Source organism: Mytilus trossulus, chromosome 5 (assembly GCF_036588685.1).
Source record: "Mytilus trossulus isolate FHL-02 chromosome 5, PNRI_Mtr1.1.1.hap1, whole genome shotgun sequence".
In the NCBI taxonomy this organism is placed as follows: Eukaryota; Metazoa; Mollusca; class Bivalvia; order Mytilida; family Mytilidae; genus Mytilus; species Mytilus trossulus.
In genome coordinates this window covers 85015796-85030407 of record NC_086377.1, presented here as the reverse complement: position 1 = coordinate 85030407, position 14612 = coordinate 85015796, and the positions used below count along the sequence as shown (strand labels likewise).

General features: G+C 32.4%; 1 protein-coding gene across 1 annotated transcript in view; it reads left to right on the top strand.

Moving 5' to 3' along the window:
• The window catches only part of LOC134718401 (uncharacterized), a 58699-nt gene extending 44092 nt beyond the window's left edge, over positions 1–14607 (top strand). The window contains exons 11-14 of the mRNA XM_063580901.1: positions 6833–6860; positions 8218–8541; positions 11937–12236; positions 13835–14607. Of these exons, the coding sequence (XP_063436971.1) occupies positions 6833–6860; positions 8218–8541; positions 11937–12236; positions 13835–14607 (1425 nt within the window). The remainder of the gene's footprint in view (positions 1–6832; positions 6861–8217; positions 8542–11936; positions 12237–13834) is intronic.
• The last annotated feature ends 5 nt before the right edge of the window (positions 14608–14612 follow it).

The window sequence follows — 14612 nt, the reverse complement described above, 5'->3', positions numbered from 1 at the left end:
CAATTTAAGTTAATTAAAGCTGTAATCCATGATAAAAAATTGAATGCTATGTTTACAATTGTTGAAAGCCATGTGCTTTTTTGGCAGGAAAATTCCGGACCCCTTAACAGGAATCAGTTACATTTCATTGTTATTTATAGACAGTAAAAATGATTTTGGAAATCATTTTGACTAACTGCTTAGATTTATTCATGAAAAATTAATATTTTCTTCGGGTGAAACTGTTAATACTTTAATAATCTACATCTGCCACAGTATTTTCTATTCAATAGACAAATGATAGACAAGGAACATTAGCTACAAATTGGTCATTGAACTTTCAAATTATATACATTTTACAGACTTAAGAGGTATTGAGTGAAAGTAACGTATATCATGTATATTCATCATTTAACATCATTTAAATGCATTTAGATAAGTTGGTACGAGTTAGCAGTGGTACGAGTTTGCATTGGTACATTTTTTTTAGTGGTACGAGTTTACAATGGTATGGGATAATTATAATTCGATAAAACACAATAAGTACATGGCTCCTACACTTGTAACCAGGATTGGCTATTTTTAAAGTTGAGTGACTATTTAGATTATTACATTTTGCATGTGCAGTTGAATTTGTTTTGACATTATTACTATCCAGCTGTACTAGGGTTGCCAAAAATGCTTGAGACTCACGCAAATGCGTGAGACTCACGCATGTTCATGCTTTTTTGCGGCAGTATCCTTGGATCTACTGTTTTCCTCTTTGATCTTTTCAATTTTGGCCAAATCTCACGCATTTGCTTTTTTAAAATTTGGCAGAACTGCTATACATGTGTTAATGAAAACTATGGCAATCGTATCCCTAAGAGCATTCTGCTCTTGATTTTTTTTAAAAATTTAAATTTTTTTTTTTCAGTAGTCAGGCTTTTACAATCCCTTTACATCACCACCCGACTATGGTGTTAAGAGGTTTGATATATATATATATATATACAACAACAAAATGACTACATTTTTTTTCTTCTAATGTGAATATATATTATTTAAATATCAACATTATAATAAAAAGTGGAAAAGAAACAATCACACACACATACACACACTATCACACTTGCATTAACATAACATACATCAACGTGTGTATTGCAAAGAAAAATGTTATCTTTGTAAAGATCTGCTCTTTATGAACTGTAAGTTTCATTTTTTATTTTATATGATTTGAATCAAAAGTAATGGTGACTAATCAGTAAAAATGTAATCTAATGCTCTTTGATTTAGTCTGTCGTTTACCCAATGAAAATATGAAGGGATATGAAGTAAATGTACATGAGCCAATATTAATATCAATACATGATAAAACCCAAATATAGAATGTTTGTATTGTTGTCCTTTATTTTCAAGTCACCATAAGGCATTCTACAAATGATCAATATTTCTCATAACTGGTAGTAAGTTCAAGTTGATCCTTCGCATTGGTTTGAGCAGAATTCATGGTTAAATGACATACAAAGCTACATCAAACTTTACATGCTTTACTGAGAGGAATAATTTGATATTTGTTTGCTTTAAGCTTTTTATATCTTCATAAGTTCTTTCAAGTCATGAAACTTATTACATGTTGTTTTCATTTTGTATGGGTAGTGAATGGTCAGTTACCAATTCGCTATTAGGTGATGCCTCATTCCTTGACATAATTTATCAACAGACTATAGTAGTTACATGGCGACTGGAACAGAATCTAATAACCCTTCTTCTGCTGCACATATGCTATCAACCATGGTTAAACATGAGGTTAGCTTTGCTCAGTCTTTAGTTTAAGTGTTTTATATACTTGTTGGTCTTTTGTAATTTTTCGCTTTTGCCATGGCTTTGCAAACTAAATGTATTTTACATAGGCACTAATATCGATTTTGTCATTAGCAAATTAAAACATAACTAAATTTTATCTTCTTTAGAGGCGGAATGTATAGAGACACAGACACGTTATTTTGTTATCTCTTAAGAAGTTGCTCCTCACTATCCTTCTTCCTGTCGATACATTTATTTTTGGCATTGCACAAGTCATGTCTTAATTCTCTGACCGTTACAATACTAAATCCCTGGGATGTGTTTTTGTTGATTTTTGTCTCTGATGCATGATTTTTTATTATTCATTGTTTTTGGCTTTTAACTAGCTGTCAGTAACTGCGAGTACTCTCAAATCGTATGTTCTTTAATTCGACCTGGTGATACTGTTTATAATGCTTTTTTGTTATTTTATATTTATATGGATCTTGTCTATATACCAGCTTTGATTATTTGGAATATCTAAAAATTTCACTTCTTCTTACTACATTTGTATAAACTTCAAGATTTACCTGTATTATGAGAACCGTTTTTTTTTCTAAAGTGAATATTTTCGAAGGGTTAAATATTTTGCAGTGGTGTCTTGTCATGGCTTTGTTTGGAATTGTTTGTTTGCTTTTTGGCCTTGAATGTTTGTCCCTATTATTTTATTAACTGTGCATTTGCATTCAGATATCGCCGATCAAATTTATTCGTTCATAGTGTATTAATTTACGTTTTTATACGACCGCAAATTTTGAAAAAATTTTCGTCGTATATTGCTATCACGTTGGGAGTTTTGGTCCCAATATTTTAGGAATTAGGGGCCAAAAAGGGCCCAAATAAGCATTTTCTTGGTTTTCGCACTATAACTTTAGTTTAAGTTAATAGAAATCTATGAAATTTTGACACAAGGTTTATGACCACAAAAGAAAGGTTGGGATTGATTTTGGGAGTTTTGGTTTCAACAGTTTAGGAATTAGGGGCCAAAAAAGGGTTCAAATAAGCATTATTCTTGGTTTTCGCACAATAACTTTAGTTAAAGTAAATAGAAATCAATGAAATTTAAACACAATGTTTATGACCACAAAAGGAAGGTTGGTATTGATTTTGGGAGTTTCGGTCCCAACAGTTTAGGAATTAGGGGCCAAAAAGGGACCCAAATAAGCATTTTTCTTGGTTTTCGCACCATAGCGTTAGTATAAGTAAATAGAAATCTATGAAATTTAAACACAAGGTTTATGACTATAAAAGGAAGGTTGGTATTGATTTTGGGAGTTTTGGTCCCAACAGTTAAGGAAAAAGGGGCCCAAAGGGTCCAAAATTAAACTTTGTTTTGATTTCATCAAAATTGAATAATTGGGGTTCTTTAATATGCCGAATCTAACTGTGTATGTAGATTCTTAATTTTTGGTCCCGTTTTCAAATTGGTCTACATTAAGGTCCAAAGGGTCCAAAATTAAACTTAGTTTGATTTTAACAAAAATTGAAACCTTGGGGTTCTTTGATATGCTGAATCTAAAAATGTACTTAGATTTTTGATTATTGGCCCAGTTTTCAAGTTGGCCCAAATTGAGGTCCAAAATTAAACATTGTTTGATTTCATCAAAAATTGAATAATTGGGGTTCTTTGATATGCCAAATCTAACTGTGTATGCAGATTATTAATTTTTGGTCCAGTTTTAAAATTGGTCTAAATTAAAGTGCAAAGGGTCCAAAATTAAACTAAGTTTGATTTTAACAAAAATCAAATTAATGTGCCTTTTTGATATGCTGAATCTAAACATGTACTTAGATTTTTGATTATGGGCCCAGTTTTCAAGTTGGTCCAAATCAGGATCTAAAATTATTATATTAAGTATTGTGCAATAGCAAGTCTTTTCAATTGCACAGTATTGTGCAATGGCAAGAAATATCTAATTTCACAATATTGTGAAATAGCAAATTTTTTTTTTAATTAAGAGTTATCTTTCTTTGTCCAGTAAAGTAAGCAAGAAATATCTGCAAGAATTTTTATACGACCGCAAATTTTGAAAAAATTTTCGTCGTATATTGCTATCACGTTGGCGTCGTAGTCGTCGTCGTCGTCCGAATACTTTTAGTTTTCGCACTCTAACTTTAGTAAAAGTGAATAGAAATCTTTGAAATTTTAACACAAGGTTTATGACCATAAAAGGAAGGCTGGTATTGATTTTGGGAGTTTTGGTCCCAACATTTTAGGAATTAGGGGCCAAAAAGGGCCCAAATAAGCAATTTCTTGGTTTTCGCACTATAACTTTAGTTTAAGTTAATAGAAATCTATGAAATTTTGACACAAGGTTTATGACCACAAAAGAAAGGTTGGGATTGATTTTGGGAGTTTTGGTTTCAACAGTTTAGGAATTAGGGGCCAAAAAAGGGCCCAAATAAGCATTATTCTTGGTTTTCGCACAATAACTTTAGTTAAAGTAAATAGAAATCAATGAAATTTAAACACAATGTTTATGGCCACAAAAGGAAGGTTGGTATTGATTTTGGGAGTTTTGGTCTCAACAGTTAAGGAAAAAGGGGCCCAAAGGGTCCAAAATTAAACTTTGTTTGATTTCATCAAAATTGAATAATCGGGGTTCTTTAATATGCCGAATCTAACTGTGTATGTAGGTTCTTAATTTTTGGTCCCGTTTTCAAATTGGTCTACATTAAGGTCCAAAGGGTCCAAAATTAAACTTAGTTTGATTTAAACAAAAATTGAAACCTTGGGGTTCTTTGATATGCTGAATCTAAAAATGTACTTAGATTTTTGATTATTGGCCCAGTTTTCAAGTTGGCCCAAATCGAGGTCCAAAATTAAACATTGTTTGATTTCATCAAAAATTGAATAATTGGGGTTCTTTGATATGTCAAATCTAACTGTGTATGTAGATTCTTAATTTTTGGTCCCGTTTTCAAATCGGTCTACATTAAGGTCAAAAGGGTCCAAAATTAAACTGAGTTTGATTTTCACAAAAATTAAATTGGTTGGGTTCTTTGATATGCTGAATTTAAAAATGTACTTAGATTTTCGATTATTGGCCCAGTTTTCAAGTTGGTCCAAATCGGGGTCCAAAATAAAACTTTGTTTGATTTCATCAAAAATTGAATAAATGGGGTTCTTTGATATGCCAAATCTAACTGCATGTAGATTCTTCATTTTTGGTGCTGTTTTCAAATTGGTCTACATTAAAGTCCAAAGGGTCCAAAATTAAACTTAGTTTGATTTTAACAAAAATTGAATTCTTGGGGTTCTTTGATATGCTGAATCCAAACATGTACTTAGATTTTCGATTATGGGCCCAGTTTTCAAGTTGGTCCAAATCAAGATCTAAAATTATTATATTAAGTATTGTGCAATAGCAAGAAATTTTCAATTGCACAGTACTCAGCAATAACAAGAAATCTTCAATTGCACAGTATTGTGCAATAGCAAGAAATTTTCAATTGCACTGTATTGCGCAATAGCAAGAAATCTTCAATTGCACAGTATTGTGCAATAGCAAGAAATTTTCAATTGCACAGTCTTGCGTAATAGCAAGAAATATCCAATTGCACAATATTGTGCAATAGCAAGAAATTTCAATTGGAGTTATCTTTCTTTGTCCAGAATAGTAGTTGAATCAACTTAAATCAATGTTTTATACAATGTATATTCACTTTTACTACCAACTGATAAATTAAAACAATCTTTACCATTCAGTGATAACAAGCACTTTTTTTACATTTTGATATTTTATGATGTATTTAAATGAGTGATTATTGTTGCAAACTCCATTAGAAATTTGAATTGAGATCGGTTTTGGAATAAAGGATAGGGGGATGTGAAAAAAAAATTGGGGAGGGGGGGGTTCAATTTTTTTCATTTGAAATTTCATAAATAAAAAGAAAATTTTTCAAACATTTTTTTGAGAGGATTAATATTCAACAGCATAGTGAATTGCTCAAAGGCAAAACAAAATTTTTAAGTTCATTAGACCACATTCGTTCTGTGTCAGAAACCTATGCTGTGTCAACTATTTAATCACAATCCAAATTTAGAGCTGAATCCAGCTTGAATGTTGTGTCCATACTTGCCACAACCGTTCAGGTGTCAACCTCTGCGGTCGTATAAAGCTGCGCCCTGCGGAGCATCTGGTTTTGATTGAGTTAAGCCTGCCAATTGATATTTCATCGTGTGGTTTTCTATGTTGTGATGTTATGCTATTGTTTCATAAAAAGGGTGAAGGTTTGGATCCATTTAAACGTTTAATCCCACTGCAAATGTTTGCATCTGTCCTAAGTCAGGAATCTGATGTACAGTAGTTGTCGTTTGTTTATGTAATTTATACGTTTTTTCTTGTTTCTCATTTTTTATATAGATTAGACCGTTGGTTTTCCCGTTTGAATGGTTTTACACTAGTAATTTTGGGGCCCTTTATAGCTTGTTGTTTGGTGTGAGCCAAGGCTCCGTGTTGAAGGCCGTACATTGACCTATAATGGTTTACTTTTTTTTAAATTGTCATTTGGATGGAGAGTTGTATCATTGGCACTCACACCACATCTTCCTATATCTATCTACAGTCAGGAATATGGCAATTGTTATATTATACATGTAGTTCGTTTCTGTGTGTGTTACCTTTTAACGTTGTGTTTCCGTTGTGTCGTCTGTTTTCTGGAATATTTGAGTGTGAATTTATACCACTATAAGACGTGTCACGGTTCTTTTCTATCCCAAATTTATGTATTTGGTTTTGATGTTAGGCCCCAATAAGACAATGTAAAACAATTAAAACGAGAAAACTAATGGCCTTATTTATATAAAAAAAAATGAAAGAAAAACAAATATGTCACACATAAATATACGACAACCACTGAAGTACAGGCTTAAGTATGATTTCTTGTTTAGAAGGGGAAATGATTCATTCCTTTAGCTCGTCTGTTGACAATAGTCTAATATAAACATTGTGTAACATTTGCAAAAGCTGTTGCTGCTTATAGTCATTGAAACAGTTTAATGTCTGATATTAATTGTTTACAGATGCGGAGGAGAAAACAAGTGATGTCTAGTAAGTAACTAGAAGTATAAAGATAATTACATAAATCAGGCTTTTTTCACTCGATCATGATTATTACATTATTAGTACTTTTATTATCCCCTCTCCAAACAGATTTGAAAAAGATATTTAGTGGTTTGAATGTGTGATTGTCAAACATCTGGAAACCATAGATCACTCATCATTTGATGCAATATGTTAAATGACAAAACATTCACACATATATATAATTGCCTTAACCTTTGTTTTACACATGCATGGTATTGATTAAGTTTTGTGTTTATGTTTACAAAGTTCCGTATGTTCAATTGTATTTATACATCCCTCACATTGAAATGTTTCAGTTTGAGCATTCCCGATGATGGTACACCCAGAGTTAGTTTCTGACGTTTCCTGGATTTTCTGACATATTAAGTTTAACTGCGTAACGTTTGTTGTTAATCAAAATATTCAATAAACTTGATTATGTGCACTTATTGTTATGATTTTATGCTGTTTGTATAAATTGCACCATTTTGCATTTATGGTCCATAATATTTTGCCAAACACATGAAAATAGTACAATTATAATTTAAATTTTGACCAAAGAAGAAATTCAATTTCGAGTGATACATGTGATACTTCAATTTTCCTTTTACTTTGGTCCTGCAACTCTTCTAAGTTGGAAAGTTACTTACGAGTCTATGTAGTCAATAGCGTGTGATTTGCAATACAATATAAGCCTTGTAGCCTTGATCAATTGTTACCACCATTTGGTCAATGCCATTGCTTGTACACATTTTGTCTCCAATGGCATGATAGTGCCACAAGTGACCAAGTGGTCAGCACTGTGTTGACATGTAATATATTTTATACAGTTATGTATATGTAAAATTATTGATATATTGTGTAATCAATGCTATTTGTTCATAGACTTGCTTTTGCCTTCCAACTATTTTAATACAGTGCCTTTGCAGCATTTTATATTGATGAGAAACGTGTTACCCTGTGTGAATTTTTATACATATGAAGGCCAGCTCAGGACTAAATATGTTCCCTTAAAACCCTCAGAGATGTCATTTTTTAAACCTTTTTGCCATTTTTAACCCAACTGTAAATAGGTCAAAGAAAAAATCGAATTCATTTTCATATTTTGTTTTGATTGTTTCTAAATCAGAAAGGTCACACGTATGATTTAATAAAATTACTAGATGCATTATATTTAAATATATATGTGTCTTGTGCTGAAAAGGCCAGCAGCATTGTTACATCATAAAACAGAGTAGTTTTAAGTAGTTCCAGTGTTCGGAAGTATTTCATAGAAAGAATTCCTCCCAATGTTTACCTTATTTCTATTTTTGGAAGCATAATACATATGTTTTTCATACAGATATTCCAGACGATATCTTAGATTCAATTCCTACAGATGAAATATTAGATGACATATCACCACAGATCGGTAAAATGGTTTTTCAACTAGGAACAGAACTTGGATTGTCCATAGCAGATTTAGAGAATATAGACAAATGTAATTGTGACTTGACTGCCCAGAGTAAGGAAGTCTTATTTACTTGGAGGAGAGACAAATTAGTACGACCTACAATACGTGTCCTTGAACAAGCTTTGGTAAATAGTAGAAAAGGTGCACGGTGTTTAGAGGAGGTTGTAAAAAATGTTGATCCGAATACACTGAGAGCTGTAGAAACAGTAACAGGTAATACTATTTCAAAGTGGGTAAACATTTTATATGTCTGTAATTCTTTTGAATAAACTACAGTAAAACCTGTATAAACCGGCTGGCTACGGGACTGTGAAAAAGGGCCGGTTTGGACAGTGAGCCGGTTTATTCAGGTTTCCGTATCGACCGGAAGTTAATGACTTATGACGTCCGATAGTTTGCATATAAAAGTTCTCTTTGATGTTAAAGAATATCTGATCAATTAAAATACCTTTACTTCGTTTTCCATTGTTTACATTTACATCCTAATGCTCGCGTTGTTTGGAATGTGAGATGAGAGTTTCGATTTACTTCCATGATCATTTATTTGAAATGTTGGAATGGCCGATCAAAAAGCCAGAATATTATCAAACGTAATTTCATCACTATTGAAACGTTTTCGTACAGTGTAGTTTACCCATTAATTGTTGTCATCCGGGTGTTTTTCATTATCAAGGTCATTTGTTTAGGGGTTCACAGCAGGGAACCCAGGGTTTCGACATCACATTGTAAATTTCTTATGCTGCGATTTAAATTTGTTTATCCAAGTTACAAAACTTAAGTTGAATCCGAGATATATTCGGTGTGTCTTGTCGTTTAATTGACACGTTTATAATGTTTCAATAAATAATACAGCTCACTACTGTACGATTGTAAGTTCACTTCACAGTTTAACACCTGACTAATTGATTATCCTGAAAAGTCATATTGTATAAACAATTATGTTTTGATTGCATATCGATCAGTGAAATTAATTAGACAAACCGGTTTTGACAGGTAATAATTAATGTAATTAAGAGTATTGGAACTTCATAATTAGACCGGAATTCGGAATACACAGGGTCCGGTTTACTAAGGGTATTTTAACAAAGACTTTGAAGGGGAAAAATGGGACTTTCATTTTCGGCCGGAATGTACAGGAAGCCGGTTTATTCAGGGTCCGGTTTAATCAGGTTTGACTGTATAAGATCATCAAACGTAAAATATTTTTCGTACTAGCTTTGAAAAAAACACGTTCATATTATCTTACCTCAAGTAAATAATATTAATAACAATTATTTTGGGGTCTGTTTTCATATATTAAATTACATAAAAAAAAACAATCGAACAGAAAACATTTGAACTCATTACAAAAAAATCTATCAAAACTGAAAAGCTGCTAGAATCGGTTTAGCCTGTGAAAGATTTATTAGTATCATTATTTAGCATTGATCATAATTGTTCATTTGCCATACACTTTTTCAAATTTATCTGAATCTACAAGATAACATTTATGGAAATTCACAAACTATGAATATTTACTTTGTATGCATGAGTCTCTTTGCCTTCCAAACAACTATGCAGACAGTGCCCTTGTTATACGACCGCAAATTTTGAAAAAAAATTCGTCGTATATTGCTATCACGTTGGCGTCGGCGTCGTCGTCGTCCGAATACTTTTTGTTTTCGCACTCTAACTTTAGTAAAAATGAATAGAAATCTATGAAATTTTAACACAAGGTTTATGACCATAAAAGGAAGGCTGGTATTGATTTTGGGAGTTTTGGTCCCAACATTTTAGGAATTAGGGGCCAAAAACGGCCCAAATAAGCATTTTCTTGGTTTTCGCACTACAACTTTAGTTTAAGTTAATAGAAATCTATGAAATTTTGACACAAGGTTTATGACCACAAAAGAAAGGTTGGGATTAATTTTGGGAGTTTTGGTTTCAACAGTTTAGGAATTAGGGGCCAAAAAAGGGCCCAAATAAGCATTATTCTTGGTTTTTGCACAATAACTTTAGGTTAAGTAAATAGAAATCAATGAAATTTAAACACAATGTTTATGACCACAAAAGGAAGATTGGTATTGATTTTGGGAGTTTAGGTCCCAACAGTTTAGGAATTAGGGGCCAAAAAGGGACCCAAATAAGCATTTTTCTTGGTTTTCGCACCATAACGTTAGTATAAGTAAATAGAAATCTATGAAATTTAAACACAAGGTTTATGACCATTAAAGGAAGGTTGGTATTGATTTTGGGAGTTTTGGTCCCAACAGTTTAGAAAAAAGGGGCCCAAAGGGTATGTAGATTCTTAACTTGTGGTCATGTTTTCAAATTGGTCTACATTAAGGTCCAAAGGGTCCAAAATTAAACTTAGTTTGATTTTGACAAAAAATGAATCGGTTGGGTTCTTTGATATGTTGAATCTAAAAATGTACTTAGATTCTTGATTATTGGCCCAGTTTTCAAGTTGGTCCAAATCTGGGTCCAAAATTAAACTTTATTTGATTTCATCAAAAATTGAATAAATGGGGTTCTTTGAAATGCCAAATCTAACTGTGTATGTAGATTCTTCATTTTTGGTCCCGTTTTCAAATTGGCCTACATTAAGGTCCAAAGGGTCCAAAATTAAACTAAGTTTGATTTTAACAAAAATTAAATTCTTGGGCCTCTTTGATATGCTGAATCTAAACATGTTCTTATATTTTTGATTATGGGCCCAGTTTTCAAGTTGTTCCAAATCAGGATCTAAAATTATTTTATTAAGTATTGTGCAATAGCAAGTCTTTTCAATTGCACAGTATTGTGCAATGGCAAGAAATATCTAATTTCACAATATTGTGAAATAGCAATTTTTTTTTTAATTAGAGTTATCTTTCTTTGTCCAGAATAGGAAGCAAGAAATATCTTATTGCAAGAATTTTTTTTAATTAGAGTTATCTTTCTTTGTCCAGAATTAACTTAAATCTTTGTTATATACAATATACAATGTATATTCACTTTTTACTACCAACTGATAAATTTAAATAATCTTTACCATTCAGTGATAACAAGCATTTTTTTTACATCTTAATATTTTATGATGTATTTAAATGAATAGTTATTGTTGCAAACTCCATTAGAATATTTTAATTGAGATTAGTTTTGGAATAAGGGAAAGGGGGATGTGATTAAAAATTGGGTTCAATTTTTCTCATTTGAAATTTCATAAATAAAAAGAAAATTTCTTCAAACATTTTTTTGAGAGGATTAATATTCAACATCATAGTGAATTGCTCTAAGAGAAAACAAAAGTTTAAGTTCATTAGAACACATTCATTCTGTGTCAGAAACCTATGCTGTGTCAACTATTAAATCACAATCCAAATTTAGAGCTGAATCCAGCTTGAATGTTGTGTCCATACTTGCCCCAACCGTTCAGGGTTCAACCTCTGCGGTCGTATAAAGCTGCTCTGCGGAGCATCTGGTTAACATATCTGTTGGTTGCATAATAAGATAAGAGAAAGAACATTTTAATGTAAAGATACAGTTTTAAAGGAATCTAAATCCTTATTTACTCTAACATTGCATACCATATGTGAAAAAAGTCATACAATAATGATCTAATGAATAATAAATCTTTTTGATTACAGATAGAATCAAAGATAATGCAGAAAGAATCATACAGAACATACAAACCAGCCAAATTTTAGACCATATGATGACACATCTGGTGATATCAGCAGATGACAGACGTGATATTGAACATTATCCTCGACAAGATGACCAGAACAAAGCATTGCTGGATATTGTGATTAAAAGGAGAGAACCTGCTTACAGTGTGTTTGTTGATGGATTACGTAATTATGGATATGCAGATATCGCTAATGATTTGAAATGTGCTCCAGAGAAAATGGGCCCAAGTACAACATTAGTAACTGATGAGAAAAAAGGTATAGTTAGCTTGTTTTGTATACACTTAACAGGTTGCTTTTGTTCTGTTACTTTGGCACATTTGGATTTAAAACACCACCAATGACAATATTCAAAGCTACTTACTTTCAGCCCAAGGGTCTTAAATGGTCATAATAGAATTTAAGTCCTGTACTTAAATTCAGTTATCACGGTGCGCTGTACTATTACATTGGTTGGTTATTAGTGAGTTTAAGAAAACTCAAATTTCATTGGTGGTTAGTGAACCATACAATTTGACGTCACGATCCTTTTTTTAATTCGGGTCCAACAGGAGAGGCTGCTTTTAAAATAACTTGTTGTTATCAGAGGAAAATTTTATTCAACAAAAAATTGTCAGGGAGTATTTTATGTTATATAATAATTTTTGAAAGGAATTCTTATAGCTGTACGCACATTAATGAGGATTCGTGCAATAAAAGACAATATTGACGTTAATTATCCAAAAACAAAGATACATGTACATGTGTATGGCGACCACATGGCTGAAATCAAAAAACAAATTTTATTTTTTTCTCTTTCAAAGTTAATTCTATTTAATTTTCTTTAAGTGCCAACAGTTTGGTTTAGATTTGAGTCTCTTTCAACAGGGAAAAGTAAATGTTTACTTTGAAACAAGGATACATGTAACTGACCTAGTGAAGCACATGACGAGCACATGGTTTATTGAATTTTCTTTCAATGTTTTTTCGTTGCCGTTGCTAATTTTCAAATATAATAAATGGTAAATAATGCTTCTTGGTAACATGTTAGGACTACCAGAATTAGCAAAATATTCAAGTTATCTGGCGAGTTGAAATAACCTTTCGTGTGTTGGTTTGCGAACTTGAGCAATGGCAAAATATTCAGGTCGTTGATTGTGTCCATTATCAGGTGAAAGGAGAATATCATCGCGGCTACACGCCCACATTAATGTGTTTCAATACTTGAATTTATAAGACGCGTCCTGGTCCGCACACTTAATTTAGTTATTGTTTATTTACACACTTAAATGGAATGTACCCATAATGCTTTGTATTGTTATTATATATGTAGTTCGTACTGAGTTCTATCACTTAAAAGCTGAAGCCAACTTTATACATTTTTGTACATGGTGTCAGATGTGGGAACGTGTGCATTACATGTATGCATATTATTTGCAAAACTTCTGTTCGAGGAACAAGAATCCACTTAATAATAAATACACTAGTCTCCGTTGTTTCGCCTTCTATGAACGAGTTTCACCGGTGTACATGAGGTCAATTGGTACTTTTAAAATGTAAACAATAACATCAAGTCAAATAGTTATTGAATATTGGTGTTCCTGATGGATAATGGAGTACAGAGTTACATGAAATTCACACAACCTTATTAATAGTACTGTCTTCTTTTAAATAATAAACCGGTCACAGCCTATTTAATTTAATTTAGCTATTTTGTGATACATGTACTGTACATCAGTATTTTGCTTTGTATATATATATATTAATTACACATGTGTGATATTTTCTACTGGACATTTAATCAAGCAATAATCAATCTGGATTAACCGAATATTCAGACAGTGTTTTTAGTTTTTAAATTCTAGTTATTCTTTTAGGAGTCATGTCAGCACAGCTCAGGCAGTCAGCCAGGAAAAGGAAAAATTTGCCAATAGTGGCTGCTGCATCAGCAAGGAAAAAGGCTAACCAGAGAGTACCTGACACTATGTCAGTAACTGCACCACAGTTGCCTACAGTTGATACTGGTACACCATTCATACCCATTACAAGTTCTACTGGTACATACCCAATGTTGTTTTCACAGACAGGGGCAGGCATATATACCAGTGCAAGCACAGGGCCAGTCGATTTGAAGAGCACCGCTAATACCCTTTTATACTCAAGAGTACCACTACCAGACCAAAGAGTGTGCAACACTGTAACCAGTCAAGATCCTCCAGAACATTCCTTAGGTAATACTAATGGTGCCTCAAGTTTTACAATGCCATTTAGTACTTTTGATCACCCTATTCAGATACCCAGCATGCATGCTAATATTGCTTTTAATGTTTCTCAAAGTATTAGAGAAAAAAATCAGAAAAGTGAATTTATTGATTTAGGCATTTTGTTGATTAACAATACTCAGCAGGCTACACAAAAGCTTGTTTTTAGAGGGGGTGAATTTATTGTGCAAACAGAAAATATGCAAAACAAAATTGGGTCTATTGACCAATGGACATCAGCATTTATAATTTTTGTTAGTGTATATTGTACTGTGCATTCAGGTAGATTACAAGATTTACTTAAATACATGTCAGTTGTACGTTTGGGTGCAAAAAGAAATCCAAATAATTTAGGTTGGAAGTTATATAGTGCCAACAGTTTGGTTTAGATTTG